We start from the raw sequence: 27,463 nt of genomic DNA, 5'->3' as shown, positions 1-27,463 counted from the left end.
GCGCCGTTGATATCGCAGCAGTGGGGGAGTTTATCACTGCTTTTTCTCCGCAACATTTAGACATCCAACACTTGCACGATGTGTACGGCCTGTCGGATATCGATTGCCGGGTCAGACGCTCTGATATACATGACTGTGCAGGCTTTTCGATAGATTCATCGTCGCGGAGGGATTTTTATTGAATTTCGATCGAGTTTCTTCGATCCAGATGTCGGGGAAAATTTTTGGAGGAAAGGAGTTGGAATTCTGATAGAAAAAAATATTCTTATTGAGATGTTTGTTTCTTGCAACTTTTCTCTCCGCATAAAAATGATAGCTCATTTTGCAGAAACGTTGATTTTCTTTTTTCGGTAAAATTCATTCTTTCGATATTTTCTGCTACAAAAATTCTTCACCATAAATTGTCTGAATTTTTCAATTTTTATGAGAGAATTCTTAGAATAAATGTTCTTCCTCTTCTAATCCTAATGGCTTTATCCTCTCACTCGTGCAGAGGCAAGTGCCAATAGAATAAATGTTCGATCGTCAAGATTTCGAAAAAAAAGCTCGAATCGTTGTTCTTATGTTTTCAAATTGATGTCGGTTCACGGAGCATTTCTTCGTGTCAACGAGAGAGGACCCTGTCGCAATAGGATAATAGTCTCCCAGGAAGGAATCTCGGAGTAAAATCGAGGGATAGTTTGTCGTGATGGAGGGTCCTCGGAGAAGTGGAAGATTCAAGAAAAATTCCCACGCAAATTCTGGAATCATTTCATCTGGCCATAAACAGGGGAGAAAGAGGCAAGGTGGAAAAGCGAGAAAATGTGTGTGTCTCCCGGTGGACTACAAGGCCGTTGAGTTTCCTATTGTCTGGTCTGAGTTCAGGTGAAGCGATTTTGCATTTGTGAAAAAATTTCATAGAAAAATTAGCGAATTCACTAGGAAATTCTGCTGCATTTTCATTAATTTCTTCATTAAGTTTCGTCAGATTTTATTAAAAAATTCTGCAACTCATCACCATTTTTTTAAACATAAATGTTTAGTAGAAAGTATTCTATAGAAAAACATCAATTGAAATTTATCGGCGGAAATTTGCGAAATTTTTCCGTTTGAGTTTTTTCATGAAAAGAGGAAGAAAGAGTGGGAAAAACTTTGAAAATTCAATAGAAAAATTGTGTAGAAAGGTGAAACTCTGCTGATTTTTTCTATAAAATAGCTTCTAATGGAATTTTTCTGTAGAAAAAGCGCATTAAAACTGCGGAATTCTTCTATAGAAAAACTGATAGTATTTTCAATAGACATATTTTCAATAGAATTTTCTATAGAATTCGCTAGACAATTCTACTGGATTTCTATTGAAGTATCGATTAGTATTTGGCCAACTCCATTAAAAAATTCCGCAGCTTATGAACATTTTCTAATAGAAATGTTCAGAGAAAAATATTCTATAGAAAAAATCGATAAAAATTTATGAGCTGAAATTTTCCAAATTTTTCTTTTTGATTTTTTTTTATGAAAAGAGAAAAAAGTCGGAAAATCTTGGAAAAATCATGTGGAGGGAGTCCTATAGAAAATATTCAATAGAAAAAGCTGTATAGAAAAATAAAACTCCACTAATTTTTTCTATAAATTTTTTCCTGCAACTAACAACTCGAGATCACGTGCGAAAAAAATTGAATACAAAAACCTAGAGAATATATACCATATTCTATAGAAAAAATCAATAGAATTAAATTTTTCTATTCAACTTACCCCATTGAGATATTTTCTATAGAATTTCCTCGGCCCAAATTTTCCAAGTTGTTCTGATTCTATTTTTTTTTTCGCTTCATCAACAAAATTAAACAACAAAAATCCTTGAAACATTTAATCCTAGAAAATTCAGTACAAAAATTTTCAATAGAATAAGTTGTACAGAAAAATGGAATTCCATCGACTTCTTCTATAGAATAATTTCTGTCGAAAATTCCAATAGAATCGGCCAAAAACTAATAGAAAGTTCAATAGAAATCCAACAGAATTGTCTGGAGAATTCGCTAGATTTTTATACGAAATTTTTTCAAACATGATAATGCGACCACAAATCACTGATAATTGATCACCCCCAAGAGCGAATCAGCAGTTCTGCGATGGGATCGTAAGGTGCTCAGGGAATGTTGTCTTCCCGATTCATCGGGTTATCCTGTCAGCCGTCAGTCCGTACTTCAGGGCTCTGTTCACAAACATCCTCCAAGTCCCTGGGAAAAACGAAAAGTCCGAGGTGTCCCTTGACACTGCACCCGGCGATATATTTTCCCTGATTCTGGATTATGCTTACACGGGAACGTGCAATGTCACGGTGGAAAATGTCGAGCAGCTTCTGCCTCTTGCTGATCAGCTTGAAGTGCTTGGGGTTGTTCAGTTGTGCTGTCAGCTGTTGCTGAAGGAGTTAAAGCCAGATAATTGTTTAGGTAATAATAATAAAATAGAACAGAACAATTCCTGTGAAGACTACAATTTTTGTTAAAAATTAAAGGTTGATTCTAGAATTCTAGAATTCAATAGATTTTTAGTCAAGACAGACGAAATCTGAGAAGATCTTGATGTCAAATTAGTTTTCGCCTTTCATGTCACGCATTTATGCTGATTTAACCTGTTCCGTTTTCTAATTATTTATGATTATCTACCTGATTAGTTGGAATTATCATGTGAAGGAAGCTTTATCGGTGATAAATTTCTGCAGGAATTTACAAATTTGCAAAAAATTACTTCTGCCACGAGCTCGAAAAGAAGAGCCGTAAATACATCCGTCATCACTTCACGGAAATCCTGAACGAGAGTGCGGAGTTTTCTGAGTTAACTTGCGAAGATCTGAGATCTATGCTGATCGATGATGATTTAAACGTCTGGAGTGAAGAAATTGTGTTCAAAGCGTTAAAAAGATGGATAGAAGAGAATGAGGACGAGAGGAAGACGTGTCTTCCAGTATTGCTGGAGTGCGTCCGACTGGGGCTCATGAGTATTCAATATATATCGACTCAAATCGTCAACTGGAAGCTCGTTCAGGAGAGCAAGGTATAATCCTCCCCCTGACATCTAGAATAAATAACTAAATTGATTGAATTCTCATGTTTTCGTGTTTATGATGAACACATATTTTCAGGAACGCAGCAATCAATCGACAGTCATTACATTTGTAATATTTTGTAATATTATTAGAATGTGCATCTTTCTATTACTATGGTTTTTTCATCTTAATTGAAATTTGAAAATAATAAAATAATTCCTAATATAAATTTTCAATTAACTGTTCAGTAAATAATTCTAAATTTCATAAAAGGACTTTTTCGATCAGACATGTAACGGTCAATCCTCTGACACGATTACTGGTCGATAGATTATTTCGGAATTTGAATATTCGATTGATGATTAATTTGGTAATTGCAAAATATTGGGTAGCAAGATCTATGCGCGCGCTCCCGCGCGCGCTGATTTATTCATTTGTTGCAATGAAGAAATGGAACTCATTGAATTTCATTTTCTCATAAATACCTTATAAATATTGATAATGAATCAAAGAGAATTCGACTAATGATTGAAGTGAATAGCAAAGTAGAGTAAAAGAATCTATAAAGCATTTTTCATTTTCAATTAATTATCTTCAATTTTTTTAAATAATTGGTCTCCATAAAAGGACAGAATTTGTTAATTTCACCGATGATATATATACATGTGAAATATATATATTATATACATATATGACGTGAAAAAAAAATTTACCACTGAAGAATTTGAAATTATGTCACTGAAGCATTTGAAAATGCCGCGTGTTTTTTTTGTGAATAACTTCGTGTCACATATTGACCAATCAGAATTAAGGATTATCGGTCAGGCAGTTTCGAGATATTTCGATATAAAACAACTCCACGTTTCGTTCATGTTTAGTAAATAGGATACTATCAGTTAAACATAAGCTGTCAACTTATTTTGAAATTGATGCTTGTTCCGATTCCTGCAGGAATGTCAAAAACTCCTGCGAACAACAAATGCCCACCTAGCGGAGTCTCGCTCCCGTCCCCGCATACCCTACGAAATCCTCTTCGCGATTGGCGGTTGGACCGGGGGTTCCCCGACTAATTTCGTAGAGACCTACGACGTCAGAGCGGACAGTTGGTTCGTGGTGAATACGGATGTGGCCCCGCGGGCGTATCACGGCCTCTGCGCCCTCAACAATCTGATCTACATGGTCGGTGGCTATGCTGGACACCAGTATTTCAACACACTCTGCTGCTACGATCCCATTCTGAAGCAGTGGTGTGAGAGGGCCTGCATGTATCACGCCAGGTGCTACGCGGGTGTCTGCACACACGGAGGAAAAATTTATGCCCTCGGGGGCTCGAATGGCCGGGAGAGGATGAACTCAGCCGAGCGTTATACCCCTGAACGCAATCAGTGGGAGATCATTCCTCCGATGCATGCGAGACGCTCGGACGCAAGTGCAGCTGTACTGAAGGACAAGATTTATGTCGTCGGGGGATTCAATGGATTCGAGATATTCCAGTCGGCGGAGGTGTTCGATGTCGAGACCAATCAGTGGACCTACATCAGTTCGATGATCAGTCCGAGAGCGGGGCCCTCGCTGATCGCTCATAGGAACAATCTTTACGCCATTGGGGGATTCGACGGATCCGTCAGACTTACGTCAGGTGAATATCGGTATTCCAATGGGGAGTTCACTTCTTTATTCCACGCAGACGACTGTACATTTTCGGGGAGGTTTTGGGGGTGGTTGAGTAGTTGGTGAATTAATAAAAGGGTTCTCGGGGGGTTACAGCCGAGAGGTATAACCCGAATCAAGCGGCTGAGTGGCAGCAAGTGGCGGAGATGATAAACCCGAGGAGTAATTTTGCTTCCGTTGTTTTGGATGATATGATTTTCGTTATTGGAGGATTTGATGGTGAGTGAGTTGTGGTTGAGGGAGATTTTACACTGGTACTCATTCATTTATTCCAAACGAGATTCGTTAACTATAATATAATGACAAATATATGAATATTTGTTAATAGTTAACGAATAGTTCACTTGACAGGTGAAAATCGAATCAAACAAGCCTTCTCAAATATCCATTTGTTAACTATTAACGAATGAACATTTGGTGAGGCCGATTGTTAACATATTGTTAACATTCGTTAGCAATAACTAATCCTTTCTATCAGTGTATTGGATTCGTTTTGTTTTGGATTCGAATAGTTGAGGATAAGAGTAAAGAACTTTAGGGGAGAGCAATCCCCGAGAAATCTCATGCCTGAAGCTCTTCCAGCAGCTTTTGCGGGCCTCTTTCAGCAGAAACATTTAAGAGAAATATTTGGTAGAGTAGAATCAATCAATTTGTCATCGTAACGAAATATATAAGTTAGACATGAACATTCCTCAATTCTTCACGCGGCATGTCTAGAGGACTTCTCAATGGTGATCAAAATATTTTAAGTGAGATACGCTACATTCGTCACTCTCATTTTGCTTCGCAAAAAGATCGTCATGAGGATTTCTCTCCCTGTCTCACACTCCAAGATATTCGTGTACCAAAAAGTCACTTGACGAAGAGTTTATCATTTCGTTTTCTCTCTCCGCCGCTGATTTATACCCTCACAAAATTCAGATTATACAACAATTACATATGTTGAGTGCTACGATGCTGATGCTAATGAGTGGTACGATGTTGCTCCAATGAATTTGAACAGAAGTGGCTTCAGCGCTTGTGTCTTATCGGGACTCACCAATGCCAAGGAGTATTCTTATCTGAGTAAAATGAAGAACTGTTGCGATGGTACGAAAAAATGAGCCCTTCTGACTCTTCATTTATCCTCATAATCTCTCACTAGTCGCTAGATTATATTATATTATAGTCATTTATTTTATTGTTTTCTTTCCAATTTTTCTTGGCGGTTAGATTAAATTAAATTTATTGGATTCTATTCCCATTGTAGTATACAAATTGTGGGAACAGTTTTTCTCATTTTCAAATGAAGAGATATTCATGTTAAATAATATCAGTAAAATATAATAATTCCTCTCAATGAAATCAGATCATGAAAATGAAATTTTTCGTTTGCATGATCTGATTTCATTGAGAGGAAATGAGAAAAATGCAGGGAGAGATGATCAGCAAGAAAATGAAAGAAAACGATTTTTTATTTTTCTGAAAAATTTAAAAACTGATTTTTTTTTAATGACGAAAAAATATCAATATGTACCCTTTCTATGATCTAATTTCAATGGAAGCATATGAAAAAAGGACAGAGATACGTGATCAGCAAGAAAATAAAAATTTCAATTTTTCAATGTCTCCAGAAAGTTTTAAAATAGATATATTTTTCAAATAATGAAGGAATACCCATCAATTCAATTTCCACCCTCACATTTTGATAGAATACATAAAAAAATAGCAAAGAATAAAAATCGGAGATGAAAAATTTTATCCGATTAATATAATGTAATATCACACGTATGACGAAATCGAAGAGAAATTCACTGAAACTCTTTCAGAAATTCTAAAAAGAGAGGATAAATTTCCAATTTTTTTGTCTCTCCAAGCTCCAGGTCAATTGAATACCAAAACCTGCGAGTAACTTGATCTGCAAGGTGATGTTGAAATCAACACCAGGAATTCATGTTGGAGTCAAACCCGGGAAGATCAACCTGAGACATCAACACGAGACTCAGGGCGATGGATTTAGATTTTACTCACTTGAAGTACTACTTCCGTATAATTTTTTTTAATGTTAATGCCACTGCTTGGATCACATTTTATACAAGGCCACGGACGAGGGAGTCAGTCTCACAGGAATCGCGATTTTTATACGAAAATTTACATCACTGTTCATCTCCACCACTGGGTTCTTTCAATTCAATCCTTTTCTCTTCTATCTTCAGGAGAAATTCATGAGTATTGATGTTTTAATTTCCCACATGTGAAGAAAGTGACACTATTTTTTATCGAATGTATCAATTTTTTGAGCGCTTTGTTGAGATTATTTTTTTATTTATCATGTGTATGTCATGTCGGTGTCATTCGTGTTTATTTCAAATTTTTGTGCACACGTTGACGATTACAACAATTGCAGAAAAATTTGATTGAAATATTATAATAAAAGAATATGGAAAACTGCCCGAGTATTTGTCCCTTTGTGATGATTGAGGACTACAATGAAGTTTTTGTATTCAATCCTCTCATTTTGTTCTCGACTAGCCGCGTCTTGAGTGAGAGCAAACCAGAGAATATCTACCTGCTGGCTCTTACCTGACCGTCACTGAGCCCACTCTTGACTCAAGAGTCTCGAGTCTGGGGCGTCCGCTCGCTCAAACGAGTCACTATCCTCGACTCATAGGCCGCATGCACTCGCTCGCGAGTAAACGACCGCTCCAGACTCAAGAATAGACGATTTGAGCATCGGAACAATTCGAAAGTATTCAAAATTATTGCACGCAACTTGATGATTACCACTCGGAATAACTGGTAGATACAACAAAGATTTTATAATGAAAAAACGTGAATAACTGCTTACTACATCACATTGCATTTCCACAACTCAAGTGCATGGAGCACATCAGCGAAATTCTTCTTTGTCTCGGCAATTCTGTTTTCCTTGAGTTGTTGCTAGTTCCGCTGCTAGTGATGAACTGTCCGCGCTCAAATCACAGAGGCCGATTTCCCCTCCTCTCTTCACCGCAAGCTTCCAGTACGAACGAAGAATTGATAAACCTCTGTCACGCATCCGGCATCGAAAATAACGCATTGCATTTTTTTCCGGGAATCACATGAATTTTTAAAAAGGCGTTGAGCTTTGTCCCCAACATTGCATTTGATTTCACCTCAAATTTCTATTTCCTTACCATTTTATCTCCCCTCTGAGGTGCGTTCAGTCATGCACTCGATGAATTTTTAATATCGCTCCTCTGTTCTCTCTATTATTTCTCTGTGGAAGAAACTTTTTTTCTTCAGAAGCGTGTGTCACGAATTCATGAGAAATGGACATGAGCTCAAAGGTATTTTCCGATTCCTTCTTCCCCCATACAATATTCTATTCCACGTACCTTTGTTAAGGTTGAATTTGAAAAGGTGAAGTACCTGTTCGATCGAATTAGTTGGCCCCTAGGTGTCCTAGGTATTTGGCCGAAGAACATAACGTCATTTGGACAACTGAAGCTCACAATTTTTCTGACGTATTTCGCCATTCATCTCTCAATGCAGCTGCTAGATCTCGCGAGCATCATGGGGAGTCTAGAATTGGTGATACTGAATCTAACGGAAACCGCATTTCAAACAATGGCGATATACAGAATTATCATAATTCGTTTTGGCCAAACAACACGTAGAATTATAGATTCAATCGAGGAAGATGTAGCAATCGAGAATTTTCAGGATCCCGAAGAGTTGAGGATTCTTCATCAGTATTCATCAGTTGCAGAGAAATTCTATCGGATGGGAACCAGATTGGCAGCTATCACTGCTGTCATGTATTATGTGACACCGTTCCAGACGTATCTCGTAACACGTGAGTCAATTTCAGTAACAATGCGCTGAAACGCGACAAGATGACAGTGTCCTCTCAAAATAGGAATGATGAATGGTACAGCAGTCCTGGTGAATCCCTATCGAATTTATCATTTCATCGATCTATCACCAACCGAGAGAACCGCAATAGTTTACGCATGTCAATTCCCAATGATGTATACGGGTGTATCTTTCGTGACATCTTACGGTATTTTATTGGGATTCGTCATGAATGTTTGTGGTCAGCTTGCCATTCTCACTCATAGAGTTTCAATTATGAAGGATGACAATTCTGATCCACGCGCTTTTTTTCGTCGACACACTCAGCGGCATATAAAAATATTTGTGTGAGTGAGGATGATGTTTTTGGGAGATTTCAGAAATTATTTTTATGCGATTTTCTAGGGTCGCGCAGTGGCTCAATGATGCTTTTCATCTAGCCCTTCTGTACGATCTTCTTGCTACGACGGTTTTGATAGGCCTCATTGTCTACCAATTTTTATTGGTAACGTTTTGATTTGATGGTGACGTGCGGAATCATGACGAGGCAACTCAACTTTGGAATGAGTTTTTGATGAATATCTTTGAAGATCTGTAAACACGAAAAAATTTTCCGGGAAAACCTAACGAATTCGCTAGAAAATTCTGTTGTATTTTTATTGAATTTTTACTAGTTTTTTGCCGAATATGTTGAGATTTTCAATGGAACATGTTCCGTAGAAAATGTCAATAGAATTAGATTTTTCTATAGAACTTCCTGAGCTTTAATTTACCACGTTTTTTGCTTCCGAATGGAAGCTTCGTGATCGTTTATTTTGACGATCTTCGAAGTTTGCCGGAAAATGACGTAGAATATCATGAAACGTGAAGATATGATGTTTTCAGGAAAATTGTTATAAATCTTCACAGAAAAAGGACTAAAGTTGAAGCTAAAAATCTGAAATTTCGTCACATAATTGGTATTACTTTGGAGTATTTCTGGGCGCAATTCCAGCTCAATCAGTCAAGTAGTTTCCGAGATGCTGCAATTTCTCAAAAATCTTTTTACCTCAACATCTCGAAAACTACGTGACTGAATTGAATTTTTTTGACGTCAAAATAAATTCATAGAAAATTCAACAAAAAGCCAATAGAATTTTCCATCGAATTCGTTAGATTTTTCAGTGAAATTTTTTTCATGCGTGCGTGTGACTACTGATTCCTCGTCCCATAATACCCGTATGCATGGTCTCGTCGAAAATTCCTCCGGACATTAAAATTTTTCAGAATATAGATGATGCTGATGCATTCGGTGTATTTGGATTGGCAACTTATATTCTCTCCATGACAATATTAGTATACGCTAATTGTTTCATGGGGGAGTGCTTGAATACTGAGGTAAAATGCGTCAATTGTATATCTCAACGTGTGAAATTGAATTATTGCAATGCCTAATTAATCATGGTTAAGTGTACCGCACTTCTGAACGCCTACTACGAATGCAATTGGTATGAGATGTCACCTTTCTTCAAGAAAGCATTGATTATATGCATGGAAACGACTCAAGAGCCCATTCGACTGACGGCAGGAAAGTTTTATGTGTTTTCATTGGAGAGTTTTGCACAGGTATATATTTCACTGATTATTCCAACATGATTATTAGAACGGGATAATCAACTTGAGTATTCAATTCTTTCTGCGTTCTCATCAGATAATGAAATCATCGATGGTGTACGTATCAATGCTACGGACAATGATTTAATGTCACGTTAATCCAATTCATTGCTCAAAAAAATATTGATATTCATGAATTTATGAGAGTAACAACGATTTAATTTTACGAAAAATATAGAATCATTAATAATCTAACGAAATTTGATCAGTTGTGTTGGAAGCGTTATGTGATCACGAGTGATCTGTGTGGCTCAGTAACACCTCTTGAGCGCCTTTGAGTCGACGCTTGACTCAAGAGTCTTGAGACTGCGGCGCTCGTCCGGTCAAACGGGTCATGGCCTACGACTCGTAGGCCGCACACCACTCGCTCACAAGTTAAAAACCGCTCCAGAGGCATGACACATGGGTTGGTATGACATAATTTGAGTAATCTATCATTGTTTACGATCCTCAGATAACGAAATCATCGATGGTGTACGTATCAATGCTACGGACAATGATTTAATGTCACGTTAATCCAATTCATTGCTCAAAAAAATATTGATATTCATGAATTTATGAGAGTAACAACGATTTAATTTTACGAAAAATATAGAATCATTAATAATCTAACGAAATTTGATCAGTTGTGTTGGAAGCGTTATGTGATCACGAGTGATCTGTGTGGCTCAGTAACACCTCTTGAGCGCCTTTGAGTCGACGCTTGACTCAAGAGTCTTGAGACTGCGGCGCTCGTCCGGTCAAACGGGTCATGGCCTACGACTCGTAGGCCGCACACCACTCGCTCACAAGTTAAAACCCGCTCCAGACTCAAGAATCTTCGAGTTCTTCTAGCATTATTATTAGCCATGATGTGATCATAAATGGCTTAACAAACCGCCTCGAGCGTCTCGTCCGCTCAATGGACTCAAAATGGGTATTTTAATATTTTCAACTCAAAGAATGTTTTAAAACAGCATCATCAGCAAGGTAAGCACTTCCGAAAGGAAGATGTTTGGCCGCTTGGTGCATCTTCGAACTCGGTCAAAAGGGCATCCAAACTAATTTTTTAAGCCATTATTCAATGAATTGAGAACATTTTTTAAGTTGTCGTGAGACAACCGTTTTTTGGAAAAATTCAAAAGTTAAAAAAATTATTAAACGAAGTAATTTTTTATCATGATGTAGTTAAAAAACATGATTCCGCAAAAAAATGTTAATTAAAAATTTTCACGGGAGATTGGGAAGAAACAGAGAAAGATAACGCCAAGACATTGTATTAATCAACGTTTTTTTTTATTATTTCGTTATTTTACATAATCCTACGCAACAGCTGGTCGTTGGCTCGAGATATCGTTATCGACGTGTGCAACAGACACTTCTGGCTGCTTCGGTGGCTCCTCCAACTGTTCAGGCTCTGGTGGTGGCTTCATCAGATAAGTCCTCCGGGTGTGTTCTCGTTCTGGCATCCAGGGTGGAATGATTTTTCCATGAATCCTCCATGCACCGTATTTATTCGCCAAGTGATTCTCGTATACCACGTACTCCAGTACGTCTTTCTTCACGAACTCACTTCCATGTATTAGACGACCAAATCTGTCGTAAACTGCGAGGGTCTGTTGAGAGAAAACAATAATCATCAAGTGTGGAAGATTATTTTTTCCACGACCAGTAAGGATTTACGAAAATAATCAGTGTGAAGTTCATTTCAACGTTTGTTTTCATAAAATTATCTAGGAATCAAGTGATTATAGAAGAAGATGGCAAAATTCGCTTCTACAACAAATTTGGGAAAGGAATCGAGAAAATCAAATTCCAGCCACATGTTGTTTTTTAAATATTTTTTTCCCATTCAACAAAGATTAATATTCATTCACCATTTGATTCAACTTAATTTAATTTCAACGTGTTATTTCCAGAATAATTTTAATAATTTGAGAAAGGAATTGAGAGAATGGGATTTCAAACAAAATCTATCTTGACATTTTCTTCTAATTCAAAGAGTAATATCCATCCACCATTTGATAATAATTAAAATTTGTTTTATTGGCACTGTTGGTCATAATAATGTTCATTTTAGAAATGATATTTAGTAATATTTATATTAATTGTGCCATAAAATCTCTCATTTTCAAGATAAATGCATAATTGGCATGAGAATGGCTTCCAAATAACGAAATAAGGATCCAATATTATTTAATTATTTTACACACCTGTTGAGTATGAAAACGCACAGTTATCTGTCCAAACACATTGTCCTTGGTGATGATGTCTGTGCAACGGGCGTGCACAACACGAGGAAGTGTGAGAGACTGTATAAACTTCCAGTGAATCGTTTTATCTTGGGTATTGTGCATTACTTCCTGTAAATGTCCAATCCAATCGTCAAAAATTTATCAACTCCATTGGGAATAAAAATATGGAAATAATAAAAAAAAATAGGAGGAGAAAAAATGTTGTGACAACTCACAGGTAATGCCTTCTCGGTCACAAGCAATCGTAGAGCCTCCTTATCTTTGCTGAAAGGAAGAGAATGGCGTCAGGATAAATCAATATTGAATTATTATTCGATATGATTACTCACTTGGCGATAGCTTCATGGGCTTTAATATATGTTTCTTGAACATCCTCTTCAAATGCACCAGGGGAGAAGTCCTCCAGGAAAGTTCTGATTTTTTTCACAGCAAAATAAGATTTACCCTTTTTCGTCATGAATTCTACCTTTTGCTTTGCACCCTGATGAATATTTGAAAATTATTGTTCATCATTGGTTCAAAAGAACAAATGTTCTTTTGAAATTATAGAAGATTGAAAAATCGTTTTTCATTACAGAATTATTCATAAATTTCTCTTTTAGGTTTAGAGATGTTAAACAAAAACAGATTTCCAAGGGAAATAGAATTTTTTTGCTTTATGTTGAATATTGTTGAAATGAAGTTTTTTTGAAGCACAATGAAAGCTACAAAAAATGAGCTGCAATATTGAAAAATTAATGTTATTTATTCTTTCCAAATTATAGAAGATTGAAAAAAATTGTTTTTACTACAGGATTTGTGATAAATATTTCCTTTCGATTTACAGATATTTTCCTTTCTGAAAAGGCATGGGCAATATCTCGAACGAATCGAGAAAGTCAGGCAGATTTCATGAGTACAATCGTCTCGCGTCGAATTTTCATGAAGCCCTCCTGACAAACAAATGAGAATTGAATACCATTCTACGAAACATGAATAAACGAATCATAATTGTCCAAATCATTTAGGTCAGAGGAAAACCGAATAATTCTACTTTCTTAATATTGCGTTTACTAAGATTTTCTTCGAACGAAGTTGATTAGAATTAATAGCTAGAATTATGAGATTATCTCACATTTTTGACGTTAAGGATAGGAGAATCTGAATGCAATATAGTGAAGATGATGATCGATTTTTTCACTTTGAATAAATAATATTAATATCCAAATACAAAATTTCTGATATGAATAAGAAGAAGCTGGGACTCAATATTCCAAATGAAGTTTTAATTTTTAATTTGGTGCTGAAAACACGAGATGAACAACATATTAATTGAATTACCGTATAAACTAACTAAAAATTGATAACAGTGTGGGCACGCACTTTCACCAGAGTATCAACAAACATTGAATTCCAGAAATTCACACTCTAAAGTGTGTTCTAGAAGGAATTGAACTGTAACTATGATTAAAATCTTATTCAGTGAGCGTAGGAATTAGAACATGAGCAAATCATTTATTGTAATATGAAAATTTAACAGCTGATAAATTGGGGCATATGATGCTCATGGGTCGTGTTGCTTTTTGCAATGAGAATGATTGTAAACAGTTGATTGAAAAAAGGAAAATTTAATGGGTCAGGAAAAAGGGCATAATGAAAGCTAAAAAAAAATTTAGACAAGAATTTCGTCACCTCTCTGAGGTCTCTAGGTATTAAAAAAAATTATGTATCGAAATGGGAATGTCGAATATTTCTTACTGCTCCGGAGACTGCAGAGAACTTTCCATCGCCCTCAGGGGGTACATATTCCTCGAAAATAGCTCCAGTGCAACTGATGAAGATGGGCCTCTCTACCCAGGGTCTGCTGGGCTGGAGACCCTGTTCCTTCATTTTAGTCCGGACTTTCTCAGCTGCTAACTCCTCATCTTCCTCCTTCTGGTAATCCGGGAGCTTGATTTTTATGACTTTCTCCGCTCGGAGTTTCTTGTATTTCGGATTCCAGTGCTTGTTGTGATTCCTGATCTGCGTCAGGATGATTGACTGGCGGGAGATGGATGACAACAGGGACGTGTTGGTCTGAAATGAAGACATATCAACGTCAATTAACTCATTTTCTTGAATGTTGAATAAATAATTTCATCTCGTTGATAAATAATTTTAAGAGGAAAAATCGAAAACATTTTTTGTTGAAAATTTTCGACTCGGTTTTTTGACATCGTCTTTTAATTTATGATTCGTTTTCAATCTATGCAATCAAAAATATGAGTAGCGAAGCGGTGAAACGGTTCAAGTCAATTTAGCCTTCAGCTGAGTTTTTTAGAAATATCTCTGAATCTAAGGCAGATAACGAAACTTTCGTAATAACCTTATTTGTAGAGCGAATTATGGGCTTCAAAAAAGGTCATGACTAAAATTCTGCTATCTCCTTTATATTTCGAGATATTCATGGAAAACTGGCTAATAGTCACAATCGACTTGAACCGTTTTACCGCTCCGCTACTGATATCTAATCAAGGGAGTGATTTTTAGAAAAAAATGTAAAGAGAGATGTTTTAAAGAAAAAAACCTTTAGCATTTCGTAGGGGAGGGTGGGGTAAAACGGACACTTCAGACTTTTTTTTAAATATTCATAATTCAGAAACGAATTGACCAATTAAGCTCAGTTTAGGCTCGTCAGAAAGGGAAAGAATTGTTCTTTGTATTGAAAGGAAAATTATTGAATTTTATCAACATTTCAACCTCTCCTTAACATTTAAAAAAAAGTCAAAATTGTCCGATTTACCCCAACCTCCCCTACTAAACTCCTAAAATCCCAAAATAATAAAAAATGTTGAACGATTCAATCACCTCCAATTTCTTATTGAATAGACAATTATCTCGTTAACGAATCATTCAACAGTAAAAACTCAAAAGCATTCTTCTGTAAATGAGGAAATTCCCCACAAAAAAGGTCTTTTGAAATTTTCCCCTGAAACCACCCACTCCCAAAATATCCACCCAATATCTCTTATCAAATTGCCAAAAAATTCGACTATTAAATTTCCAACAAAGACATCAACGATCAGATAACTCATTGTCCCAGAACACGTCATTAAATCGACGAAAATCACGAGAGAAGTCAATAACTAATGACAAAAACTCAACAATTAATCGTTCCAAGTAATAAATTCCACACAATAATTGATGTTTCTAACCTGTGCAGCTCTCGCCAGTCCGCAGACAGCATTGACAGCGAATCCAGACATGTTTGCAGATTTTACAGACACATTTACCCTCTATTACCCCCACAAAACACCCCACAACACGTGAAAACTCTCAGTAATTCGTAATTACAACAGAAATTATGAAAAACCGACCGTCCAATTCATGATTCTCGCGAGATCTGATCACCGCCCTAACCTCACTCTCTCGCTGGACATTTTGGAGCTGAAACTGAGGTTAAAACTGCTCTGGCAACAGCACATGGTTGAGAGGAAGGAAAACATGCGAAGATAAGAAATATTTTTGTGTTGATCATTGGAAGTTGTGATTGTTTATTGAAGTCGCCTTGAAGAGCTGCAGTTTTTCTCAATGCTTCGGTTATTAAGGACCTGTAGGATCAATAGTATTCTTCCTTCCTTCGGTGAGTAGCAAACATGCAAAAGTGTAGCTCTTCATGTGGCAGAGAGCTGGTGAATAATATTCAGAATATATTGTTATGTAGGAAAAGGAAATTTGGATTTCCTGGAATTTTTTTCATCAACTTTTTTTTCTGAATTTCTCATAGGGGTGAGTGGGGTAAAATGGACACTAGACTTTTTTTAAATTATTCATAACTCAGAAACAAATTTATCAATTGAGCTCAGTTTAGGGTCATCACAAAGGGAAAGAATTGCTCTTTGCAATGAAAGAAAAATTATTAAATTTTATCAACATTTCAACCCGTCATTAATATTTAAAAAAAAGTCAAGTGTCCATTTTACCCCAACCTCCCCTACTTTTGAAATTGATTTTGCCCACATTTTTTCAAAAATTTTGAAAAACAAACCTCTGTAGCTCAAAAATTGGAGGCCCTGGACTATTTTTAATATTTTAAGCGTCTGCGGGGTAAACGAACAATAAACAATTAATTTTTTTGTACTAATTAATTATTTCTAGACACATGTAATCGATCTTCAATGTATGAGAAACAGGAATAGCCATATCCATAAATTATAATTACTCTTAAATTATTAAGTAGTTAATCTGTTAATATCACTTTGGAATTTTATTTATTCAAGTCATCAATGCGAATAGTCAAATTTTGAATTATTCATTAATCAGTTATTGAGCTAGGAAGATTGACGATTACTTGGATAACCGGAAATCCCTTCATAAAAAATTTAGTATTATCTACTTAATAGAAAATTCATAGTTCCATATTTTTAAATATTTAATTCATCATCAGTTGGAAATTTTGGGTATCAATTATTTTACTATTTTTTCAGTACTTTTTTCGCTATTATTAATAAACAATGCTCCTAGGCGACAATCTTTTTCACTCAAAAAATCATTGATCACATGTTCTGAATGTGTCTAAAGTTTCATGACTTTGGCTGCATTTTTTCCTTGAGTTTTGCAGTTTTTTTGGTGATTTCCATAAGATCACCGGTCAAATGACCACTTTTTCAAAAATTCATAATAAATTAACCATGCTCCCCAGCAGTCTGAAACTTTGCACACGCCTTTTCCACCATTTAAAGAATACGTAAAACAAAAAATAAAAAAATGGCTGTTTTTTTCCAACCCTCCGGGCTCGCCCGATTATCCTTAAAGTCCAAAATTTATGAAGACGTGAAAATAGTTTCTTCTTTTGTCTCCCCCGAATTATTAGACGTTTCATCAGTGTTGACGTTTTTCTCATAGTAAAAAATCGTAGTGCGATGTCAACCCAAACAGAGCTGAACGCAGCTCCCAGCGAAGCTGTGCCGGACAGCAACAAGAGGCCCCTCGAAGAACAGGTCGATAATTCAGAAATAAAAAAGAAGAAGTTTGATAGGATAAAGAAGAAGAATTTCGCCTTTATGCTTGGATACCTGGGTAAGGACTACTACGGCATGCAGAGGAACCCCAACATGAGGACCATCGAGGAGGACTTAATCACAGCCATGTTTAAGGCTAAATTGATTGATGAGGAGGCCTTTGAGACGATTCAGTACACTAATTTCCAGAGGGCTGCGAGGACGGACAAGGGGGTGTCTGCCACGAGACAAATCTGTTCTGCTAAACTTCGTAAGAAATTTTTCAGAGTATTTATCGTTAATTAGAACAAGAAGGTATTATTAAATTAATGGGTACGGGGAACTTGGAGGTGAAAATTAAAGGAAATAATTTAAAAAAAAAACATCGAAGAGAATTTTTTGACCTTTTCTTTTTGTTTTTGTTGAAAACTTATTTGAAAAATATTTGCGAAATGTTTTGTATAAATATTGGGGATTTAGTCATTTTTACAACAAACTTTGAATTATTTTTGTGATAATTGCATTGTTTTGAAAATGAGTATAGTTATTGTTGCTAATAAATTATCAATTTGCTTCGAATGGGTTCCCCTCTTTAAATTCTTATTTCACTACTCTATTCTTCTATTTTTCATGTCATAGTAAGTCATAGAAAAGAAAAGAAAAATAGAATTTAAAAGATCTTAGAAAATTCTAACCGAGGAAATTCTGTGGAAAATATTTCAATAGAATAAGTTGCAAAAAAAAATTCAATTCGCCAGGTTTTTTCAATTAAATTTTTCAATGTGTGAAGGATTAGAACACTTGGTTAATAATAATTTCCTGCAAATGTTCAATAAATTCCTCTTGTTGCAGCTGATTACGCAAATATTGACGACATAAATCAGTTTCTACCGAAGGAAATCCGTGTATTCGGAATAAAACGGGTCACAAAAGGCTTCAACAGTAAATCCCAGTGCAACGCGAGGACCTACACCTACACCCTCCCAACATTTGCATTTGCCCCTGACGACACAACCCTGATGGACCGAGGTCCCCCCACAGAGGAGGAGCTCGCTAAGCGTGTGGAGGAGCTCAAAATAATCGACGGCAAACCGTACACAGAGTTCAGAATGAGCCCTGAATTGCGAGAGAAGGTGAATTCAGTATTAAAGTTGTTCGAGGGGACCCACAATTTCCACAATTTCACGTCCAGAGTGTGAGAAAATTCATCAATTAGCATTCACTCAATCTCCAATTGCTTTTATTCATGAGTTAATTGTTCGTCGCATTTAGGAGAGCTTTCGATCCTCGAGCCAACAGGTACATGATGAAGTGCCAGATCCTGGAGACCCACATCTCCAAGGACAACATTGAATTCGCAACTCTTCAAGTTAAAGGACAGAGCTTCATGCTTCATCAGATCCGGAAAATGGTGGCACTTACTATTTCCATTGTTAGAAATCTTGCGACTGAAGAGGCGGTTGAGGAGAGCTTCAAACCAGATAAGTGGGACATTCCGATTGCTCCTGGATTGGGATTGGTCCTCAATCATGTAAATAATTTTTCCTAATCAGTCATTCTGATCCTGAATTCATAATTCATGATTATGCAATTTTGTTTGATGTTGTTACACATTTTTTATGAATTTCTGAAGTCATTTGATAGTTTAGAATCAGTAGAGTACTCGTTATTAAATATTAAATTATTAATAATATTAATAAAAGCCATTTTATAAATTGAATTTAACAAATTTCCGATCGTTCCGGGGTTGGGATTGGGTTTCAATGATGTAAATAATTTTTTATCTTCATTCATTTTGATTTTGAATTCACAACTCCTAATTATAAATTTTTTGGCGTTATTAGACATTTTTTATCAATTTCTGAAGTCGTTTGATAGTAGAAAATCATTAGAGTACTTGTAAATTGTTGAATTAATAATGTTATTAATCATTTCTCATCTTTGAAGAGATTTTTTGGACTTTTGACTCGATTCTGTCGAAAGAAGGTGATTCACAGATCAAAATGAATTCATAGGGATAGATATAGAATTAAGAAATCATTTATGCTTATCTAGGTGCACTATGACAATTATAACAAAAGATATGGTGCTGATGGAATTCACGAGCAGTTGGAGTGGAGTGACTGCGAGGAGGCAGTCCAGAAATTTCACAACGAATTCATTCTCCCACATATCGAGGAAACAGAATTGAAGGAGCAATCGTATCCTTTTACGTATAAAAAAGCCAAATCAATTCAAACATTACTGAAAAGATGTAAGGTAAATGATACTGCGCTCGTGTAGCTAAGGTGAACACCTCATTAGTCCAATATTTCTACTGAAATGAGTGTAAAGATGGGATAGTTTAAATTAGATGTCAAAAAGTAAAAACTTCAGAATTAGAATTCACTTATATTAATCATGATAGTTACTATTTTTTAATAAATACTCGCCTATAACCGGGGAAAGTCCCATGGTATCCCATTTCCATTGTACCTATTCTTTCAATTGCCGACATTTCTGTGAAATATTAAGACATTACTATAATTTATGTATTTTTCTTGTTTTTTTAACCATCCGAAACCTCAGTCAACGGATTTTTAATCCCATTTTACTATTATAACGGAGATATCAACATTTTAAAATTGAGTTTCTTAACTTGCGGCTTAAGAATTCACTCTGTCGTAGCACCAGTTGATGTGGATGGGGTTCTTCTCTCTCATTCTTCAATAAATCACTGTTCATTGGTGTCTACAACTTTCCTTATTAACTAACATAGTAACTCCAATGGTATTTCATTCTTGATAGACTCTTGGGACTCGAAATGATCAAAATGTGATAGCTCACGACCTCTGAATGAGCATAGGTACATAATATCATAGCATAATAGCATAGGTCAAAATATTTTCGTGATAAATTTCAGAAGCTGCATAAAGAATCTTTCGACAATTTTTTACAAAACGTCCTTATTTTCGGAATCGCAAAATTTTTTCCTTAATGATTTTCGTCAGGATGCTGCTATGGCTGGGTGACCTGGCAATGCACAAAATAGGTCCACATGACGAAGACGAGGAGAATAATAAGCAAAAACAAGATGATGATGAGGACGCGGATATCAATGAGTAGAATTGTTCATTTCAAGAATACTGGGAACTGTTTTATAATGTCTGTGACAAATAAATGATGAATATAATTGGATGAATTTTATATTTTGTCAACCTGCATGATAAACGTTTCTTACAGTTGGATTATGAACCTCACTGATGGGAAATGAACTCGGAAATCAACTGCAGAGATCCTTTATAATTTTCCTTGAAATTAAATAAAATTGTTTTTTTTCAATAGATTGAGAATTTAGAAAAATAATTGACTGAATTTTTACTTTTGTTTTCAATTTTCAGTTTCATGTGGACCTGAAAATTATCATTCCATTATGTAGGGTGAACCAACCAGTGTTCGAACCAGACCAGTAATCGAACTAATTAGTACTTTTTCTATAAAATAAATTAGTAGAAGGTAGAGATGCCTCGCATTATACATGAAAAATAAAATTCGGATGGGCTGTTCCAAACGCCCAAAACTATTTGAAAAAAATAAAAAAAATGAATGCTAATATCTCAGTTCATTGTGTGTCATTTTGAACATGTGGAATTCTGATTGTACGAATAATCTATATTGTCTTTCATTGATTTGTAGAATTTTAAAAATAATCTAAATATTCTTAATTACAATTTAATTTAGTCTTCTACTTTAAACGTAGTAGTTTTTGAATATGAGGATAACATAGGATAACAGCCCCCCCGACTGAGTTCAATATGGCGGATTGATTTGGTTTTAGAGTGAAAGATACAGCGAACGACTGATCGATCGAGTTTATCTCATTTTTGTTGTTTTTATTGTTTTGTTTTGGAATTATTTTTGTGGTGGTGAGTGATTGTTGAGACCTACTCCTGGTTGCATGTTTTTAATTTTTTTTTTTCTTGGTTTTCGAGCATAATTTCGGGGGATGAAATTTAGGGTTAGGATTTTGTTTTTCACCGGAATAATTTTAATTGGTTATTGCTCATTCCTTTGGCAATTCAATTATCTCGGTAATAATTGTTTTCGAGCGAAAATTTCAAGACATTTTTTGCGGAGAATTTAATTCTCTGCGAAAAATGTTCATGAATTGATTTTTTCCTCGATACGTGTTTATTTAGCATTTATTTTCATGTTGGAAACATGAAAATAAACATATATTATTCCTCACAGTGGTAGGAAAAAAACACTAATAATAATCACACGCATTAGGATTGCAATATTTTTCCGAATTGAAGGTCTTGCAGTTGTTTAGTGAGAGTTTCTCCAATCCCTTCGTAAAGAGACAAATTTTTTGTAATGGATGGCATGATAGTCATGAAGGCAGGACACTGGTCCCGATCACTGGCACTCCACGTGCCTCACAACTTTTTCAATTGATTCTTTCCTTTATGCTTCAAATAGGGTGAACCAACCAGTGTTCGAACCAGACCAGTAATCGAACTAATTCGTACTTTTTTTATAAAATAAATTAGTAGAAGGTAGAGATGCCTCGCATTATACATGAAAAATAAAATTATGATATTTCCAAATGATATTGTGCTGATTAAAAATGTCTAAGTTACCTTATTACCAGCGGAAAAAACAGTTTTCGATGACACGCCGCCAATAGCATATTCCCATTACAGAATACGCATTTCGATTACTGGGTTTTCACACATTTTCAGCTTTTTGTATTCATATCATTAATTGTATCGTCAATTAATATTCATAATATTTTTTTCTATTATCTATGGAGATGTACAGGGGAGTTATAATTATTTTTAAATGAATTTTCGACTTGGCTATATTTTTAAATCTACGTCAAAAATAACTGTGACCTTATTCGTTCGAACACTGGACGATTCACCCTATTCTTGTATTTTTTTGTCATTCCGGCCATAAGGCAGTGTTTCACGGACGCTCCGCGTCCGTAAATCTCTGCCTACGGCAGTCATGACAAAAAATATTGTTCGTAATACGGCCAAAAAAAACTTTTCTGGCGAATATGAGGTTTGCAGCACGAGCCGGAGGCGAGGGTTGCAATCATATTCGTCAGAAAAAGTTTTTTTCGGCCTAATGACGGAATATACTATTTCGGCACGCTCCGCGTGCCTAAAAGTCCAATTTCCGCCACATTGTGATGAAAAATATTGTTTGTAACTCGTGAAAAAATGTTTTTTGCACTCGTTACGAAATATACTATTTTGCACTCGTTACGAAATATACTATTTCGGACGCGAGGCCCGGCCAATGCGAAACCCATAACGTTACCGACCGAGGCCTCCGCCACCCCATAATAAAATATAACAGGCGATTGGAGTATTATTTTATTGCGCTATTTATTGCAGTAGGATTAAGACGAGCCGTAGGATTAAGATTGGAGTCAAAGATTTTCTATAGACTCTCGATTTTTCCATTGTTAATTCGTGACCACCACAATCTCATTTATTTTTATTACCAGTGCGAATTTCCACCCTCCGGGTTTTTACTTTTTTGGTGATCCCTTTACCTGGACACTCGCTTGGGGGTCGCTCCAAGGCGTCGGGAGCCCCGTTACCTGCAATTGACTTTTCCAACGATGGGGCGAGCATCGTCCCCTGCTACAGGGAAAGGCACAGAGCGCGCTTTGAGTTATGGTAGCTCCCAGACCCAATTAGCTCAGTTACAATAGATTGAATAGGCCCTTTTGTACCGGGCGTAGACTACCGGACTTTTATGACCCCCTTATGGGGCCTCGTACGGTGAAATTGACACTTCTGGAATATGTATTTTATTGGCCGTGACTATTCGCACCATTGCGTGAATCACTCCTGTACACTCCATACACTCCACGCATGCGTGAAGTTTGTGTGTTTCACGCAGCCGAATTTTCATACTGCTGTGTATTTCACGCAGTTGAACGTTGTTTAGTGTAACTGCATTTTTATTTGCAAAAATTACGCTTGTGAAGTTACTATAATGTTATGTGCCGCAAACAAAAAAAATCGTATCGTTCACCAAAACTGCCTCAACTATTTTCTTATTGTAAATCGAACTTCAGATTTTTCTCTCAGTGTTTAAGAGGGCAGGAGGTTTGAAAAAACTACTGAAATGCGGGTAGATCTGAACTCTACAAATTCTCCTTGTTTGGTGAATTCCGAGGCTCAAATGTTATCACGACTAAATCCTTAGCACCACGAAAGTGTTATGAAACAAGTTGAGGATGGGCTGAGGAGAAGAAATATTTTTAATAAATGATTAAAAATACGAGGTGGTTGACAGGTCTGGGTGTCGCCATGATGCTTGGATACCCCCTCCAAAATATTGGTAATTGAAGGAGTCATAATTTTTTGAAAATGGCAAGTTTTTGTAAAAAAATTTTTTTTTTTTTCAAATTGGCCCCAATATCTCTGCGCGGTTTCAAGCTATCAAAATGCCCTCTGACACACTCAAAGAACATGAAAAACTCTTCAAAATGAGACGTCATACATAGAGCAAACATTTTTTTTATCGCTAATTCCTCAAAAAGCTAATTTTTTATAAAGATGAAATTTTCACCAAAAATTGTCAATAAAATGACAAGAATTTTGGCGCTAATTGGAGTTTGTCTTTCGCCGTAGCTTGACGGTTATCAATTTTTTCAGTGAGACAAGTATTGAAGCTGACCGAAAATCGCTATTATTCACGCAATTATCGTCCAAATAAGGGAATATTCAATTAAATATCAGCAAATGGCAGAGATTAAACTCACTGTATCTTCTATTATCCATCTGTATGATTTTTTAAGTGAAAAATTATTATTTCTCTAATCATACAACGAAAATACATTTTTCAAAGAGCTTTCAGTTGTTGGCAGTCGAGGATTCAATTGAGTTGACTCATTTTTAATTATTCAACTGAATATTCACTAATTTCGGAGATACTCGCATGAATAATAGCGATTTTCGATCACTTTCAATACTTGTTTCACTGAAAAAATTAATAACCGTCGAGCTATGGCGAAGGACAAACTCTAATTGGCGCCAAAATTCTTGAAATTTCGTTGAAACTTTAGACGTAGGGGTTTATTGTTTTATTGCACTATCGCCGGATCACCCTCATCGATGGCGACGAGGCGACATTCCTCAAGTACGGAAATGACGCGTAAGGCCCAGAGAGTGAGCGGCAGTGGGGGGGGGGGGGNGGGAAGCTAGGAGAGTAGGGCAGCATATTTAAGGGATGAGGGAGACACGGCATAGTCAGTCGTTTGCAAGACTTGGTTATCGAAATTTGACACAGACGGTAGACCAAGTTCTTGTGAAAAGCGCCGGACGGTTTGGACGGTTAAATCGAGAAGTTGACATTTATTGTAAAATAAGTGCAAATATAGTCAATTAAAATGAAATAAATTCAGTGGGTTTATCTCTTGAAAAGTATCCACACATTGGATTATTTACGAATCGTGAATTCACCGATCGATTTTCCACTAGTCTCGGAGATTCCTCTCCCCTCGTAGATGCCAATTTTCCGAGATTACTCCCACCCCGAAGAAGGAGAAATGTCGCAGGATAGTAATAACACCGACCAGAGCTCGGTTTCCGGTGACAGTGGGGCTGAGCACAGTGACAGCGATGACTCCTCCACGATGGATGAGGATGACAACGAGCGGAGGAGAATCGAGTGTCAGGAGAAGGTCGATGTTCTCGAGAGACAATTTGTATTACTCAAGGAACAGTACGTGATTTTCCTCCAACCATATCGTAATCGAAAATATAGTCATAACAGAGAAAAATCACGAGGAGAAAATTTAATTTTGTTTTTGAATATCTTTGAAACCTAAAGGTTCAAAGAAAGAAAAATATATCATTTTTTGTGGGGAATTTCATGAATGATGTGACAATCTCTTGAAATTCTCCTTCAAACCCCAAAGTTTTAAAAATATTGATGGAGAAAAAATTGATTAATTTCATTTGGAAGCCTCAGTTTTCGAAAATATCTCTGAATCTATGAAAGATACTAAAATTTTCGTCAAGATTTTTTTTGTGCTTCATAAAATTCTTTACAAAAAATGGTATAACAAAATTTGTCTATCTCTCTTAGCTTCGAAGATATCAACTAATCACAAATCTAGAATCTCAGAAAAAAGACAAAAATTGCAATTCCTTTTTAAAATATTTTTGAAACCAAAAGATTGAAAAAAATATCAGATATTTCTTGTTGGGAATTTCACGAATGAAAGCAAAATCTTTTGAGATTCTCCTTCAAACCCAAAAGTTTTAAAAATATTGATGGAAAAAATTGATCAATTGCACTTGAAACCCTCAGTTCTTCGAAAATATTTCTGAATCTATGAGAGATACCAAAATTTTCGTTAAGATCTTTTTTGTAGCCCGTGCAATTCTCTGTAAAAAATGTCATAACAAAAATTCCGCTATCTCCCTTCGCTTCGAAGATACCAACCAATAACAAATTTCGAATTCTCCCATTCCAGACTTTATCACGAACAAATGACTCAACTAAATCAAAAAGTCCAAGAGATAGAAGACGAGACAGCCGAGGAATATTCAGTTCCCCTGATGCGCCTCCAGGAGAAGATGGAGACGAAGATGGAAGTGGCAGAGGTGCTCCAGGAGATGAGACGTAAGAACATTGAGCACAAGTACGAGGGGGAGAAAAAAGCAGCTGAGGACAATCTGAAGAACGAGAAGACAATTCTGCGAAATTCGATCTACAGCGATCTCCAGGAGAAGATCCGAAGGCTGGAGGAGGACAAGAACCTCGTGGACATCCACGAGGACCTGTGGCTGAGCTCCACCGGAAGGAGAAGACGAGGCCACAACAAGAGAAAACGCACTGTCTACGTCAATGGACCATATATCGTCTACATGCTCAATGAATCAGAGATCCTGGAGGACTGGACGCTCATCAGGAAGAGTCTGAGCTGTCGAAATGCTGGGATAATGCTGAATAAATAGTGTACATTACTAAAACCGTAGGGACTTACGCGTTGAAGTGGATGAACTCTTTCGTGGAGGAATAATTCAAGGGAACTGATCTAGTGAATAGTAATTAATTAAGTGAGCTGTTGGGCGGGTAATTAATTGAGGGGAGGCAGACTGTTGAAATAAGTGAGGTAATTGATATTGATTTATTGAGGAGACTTGAACTTCTGTAGTTGTTAGTCATTTCTTAATGGAATTAAAGAACTTTTGTATTATGAATTTATGAGGAAGGCGTTTCAACTTTTTTTTCGTGCATGAATATCCCTTCGTTCGTACCAGTTAAGTGGCTGGTAAGTAATTAGTTTTCAATTAAACGACTGAATGCAGGGGATTTTTCCTTTCGAATGGCTTCGTGGTCGTTCAAATTCAAGTTTTGGATTTTTTGTGTTACGTATGTAACAACGTTTTTCTTCAATTGTTTGCTGATGAATGGATGGAATCGAATCTTTTCTTCCAAATGTAGGCATTGTTGAGCCCTATCGATCGCCATTAATTCAAATTTAATTCAGTAGTGAAGTGGTAAACCGGTATAAGTCGGCTTTGACTATTGCCCAGTTTTCAATGAATATCTCAAAATCTAAGGGAAATAGCAACATTTTTGTCATAACCTTTTTTGTAGAGCAAATTGAGAGCTACAAAAAAGGAAATCACAACAATTCCGCTATTTCCCTTAGATTCCGAGATATTTATTGAAAACTGGCCAACAGTCAAAATCGACTTATACCGGTTTACCACGTCGCTACTGAATTCATCGATTAGTTGTTTAAATTTTCGGAGAAGAAAGGGGTAATAAGAATAATGATGATAACATTCAACTAAGTTGAAAATCTGACAAAATTAGAAAAGAAATTATATTCAATTTAATAAAATGAAATAAACAATGAATTACACATGATAGAAGCAAATGATGTGCAAAATAACCGTTATTATGCACATTGCTAATTTATTAGTAAAAATAACTGTACTATACGCAATACAAGAGCAATTCTCCACTTGTTTTCTATTCATCTGCATCAATAAATGCGAGGGGGAATTAATGAATATGAATGGACTGCAAGATCAATAAAAATATCTCGAAATCCTCATCCAGAAATTCTCATCCTCGTG

General features: G+C 36.2%; 4 protein-coding genes and 1 pseudogene across 4 annotated transcripts; 4 read left to right on the top strand and 1 right to left on the bottom strand.

Annotated features, from left to right (window-relative positions):
* Positions 1 to 576: 576 nt before the first annotated feature.
* LOC107036722 lies at positions 577 to 6,695 on the top strand (annotated as a pseudogene).
* A 1,291-nt stretch (positions 6,696 to 7,986) lies between these two features.
* LOC107036754 (odorant receptor 13a) lies at positions 7,987 to 10,304 on the top strand. Its single transcript, XM_015254897.1, has 7 exons — positions 7,987 to 8,004; positions 8,063 to 8,513; positions 8,577 to 8,859; positions 8,918 to 9,017; positions 9,779 to 9,889; positions 9,962 to 10,117; positions 10,203 to 10,304. The coding sequence occupies exons 1-7, from the start codon at positions 7,987 to 7,989 to the stop codon at positions 10,251 to 10,253; spliced, it is 1,170 nt and encodes a 389-aa protein (XP_015110383.1). The 3' UTR covers positions 10,254 to 10,304.
* Positions 10,305 to 11,418: 1,114 nt separating this feature from the next.
* LOC107036729 (probable 39S ribosomal protein L45, mitochondrial) lies at positions 11,419 to 15,809 on the bottom strand. Its single transcript, XM_015254864.2, has 6 exons — positions 15,573 to 15,809; positions 14,137 to 14,454; positions 12,729 to 12,880; positions 12,615 to 12,663; positions 12,358 to 12,507; positions 11,419 to 11,760 (listed from the first exon to the last, which is right to left on the bottom strand). The coding sequence occupies exons 1-6, from the start codon at positions 15,621 to 15,623 to the stop codon at positions 11,467 to 11,469; spliced, it is 1,014 nt and encodes a 337-aa protein (XP_015110350.1). The 5' UTR covers positions 15,624 to 15,809; the 3' UTR covers positions 11,419 to 11,466.
* Positions 15,587 to 20,534, top strand: LOC107036728 (tRNA pseudouridine synthase A). Its single transcript, XM_015254863.2, has 6 exons — positions 15,587 to 16,000; positions 17,263 to 17,628; positions 18,210 to 18,552; positions 18,630 to 18,888; positions 19,413 to 19,558; positions 20,348 to 20,534. The coding sequence occupies exons 1-6, from the start codon at positions 15,949 to 15,951 to the stop codon at positions 20,460 to 20,462; spliced, it is 1,281 nt and encodes a 426-aa protein (XP_015110349.1). The 5' UTR covers positions 15,587 to 15,948; the 3' UTR covers positions 20,463 to 20,534.
* Positions 20,535 to 21,164: 630 nt separating this feature from the next.
* LOC107036749 (breast cancer metastasis-suppressor 1-like protein) lies at positions 21,165 to 26,579 on the top strand. The gene is made up of 3 exons (XM_015254893.1): positions 21,165 to 21,262; positions 24,845 to 25,088; positions 25,846 to 26,579. The coding sequence occupies exons 2-3, from the start codon at positions 24,871 to 24,873 to the stop codon at positions 26,327 to 26,329; spliced, it is 702 nt and encodes a 233-aa protein (XP_015110379.1). The 5' UTR covers positions 21,165 to 21,262; positions 24,845 to 24,870; the 3' UTR covers positions 26,330 to 26,579.
* The last annotated feature ends 884 nt before the right edge of the window (positions 26,580 to 27,463 follow it).

Source organism: Diachasma alloeum, unplaced genomic scaffold (genome assembly GCF_001412515.2).
Source record: "Diachasma alloeum isolate Michigan unplaced genomic scaffold, Dall2.0 Dall_scaffold_00211, whole genome shotgun sequence".
Taxonomy (NCBI): domain Eukaryota; kingdom Metazoa; phylum Arthropoda; class Insecta; order Hymenoptera; family Braconidae; genus Diachasma; species Diachasma alloeum.
The sequence above is the reverse complement of the archived record's forward strand: the minus strand, read 5'-3'. Positions and strand labels throughout refer to the sequence as shown.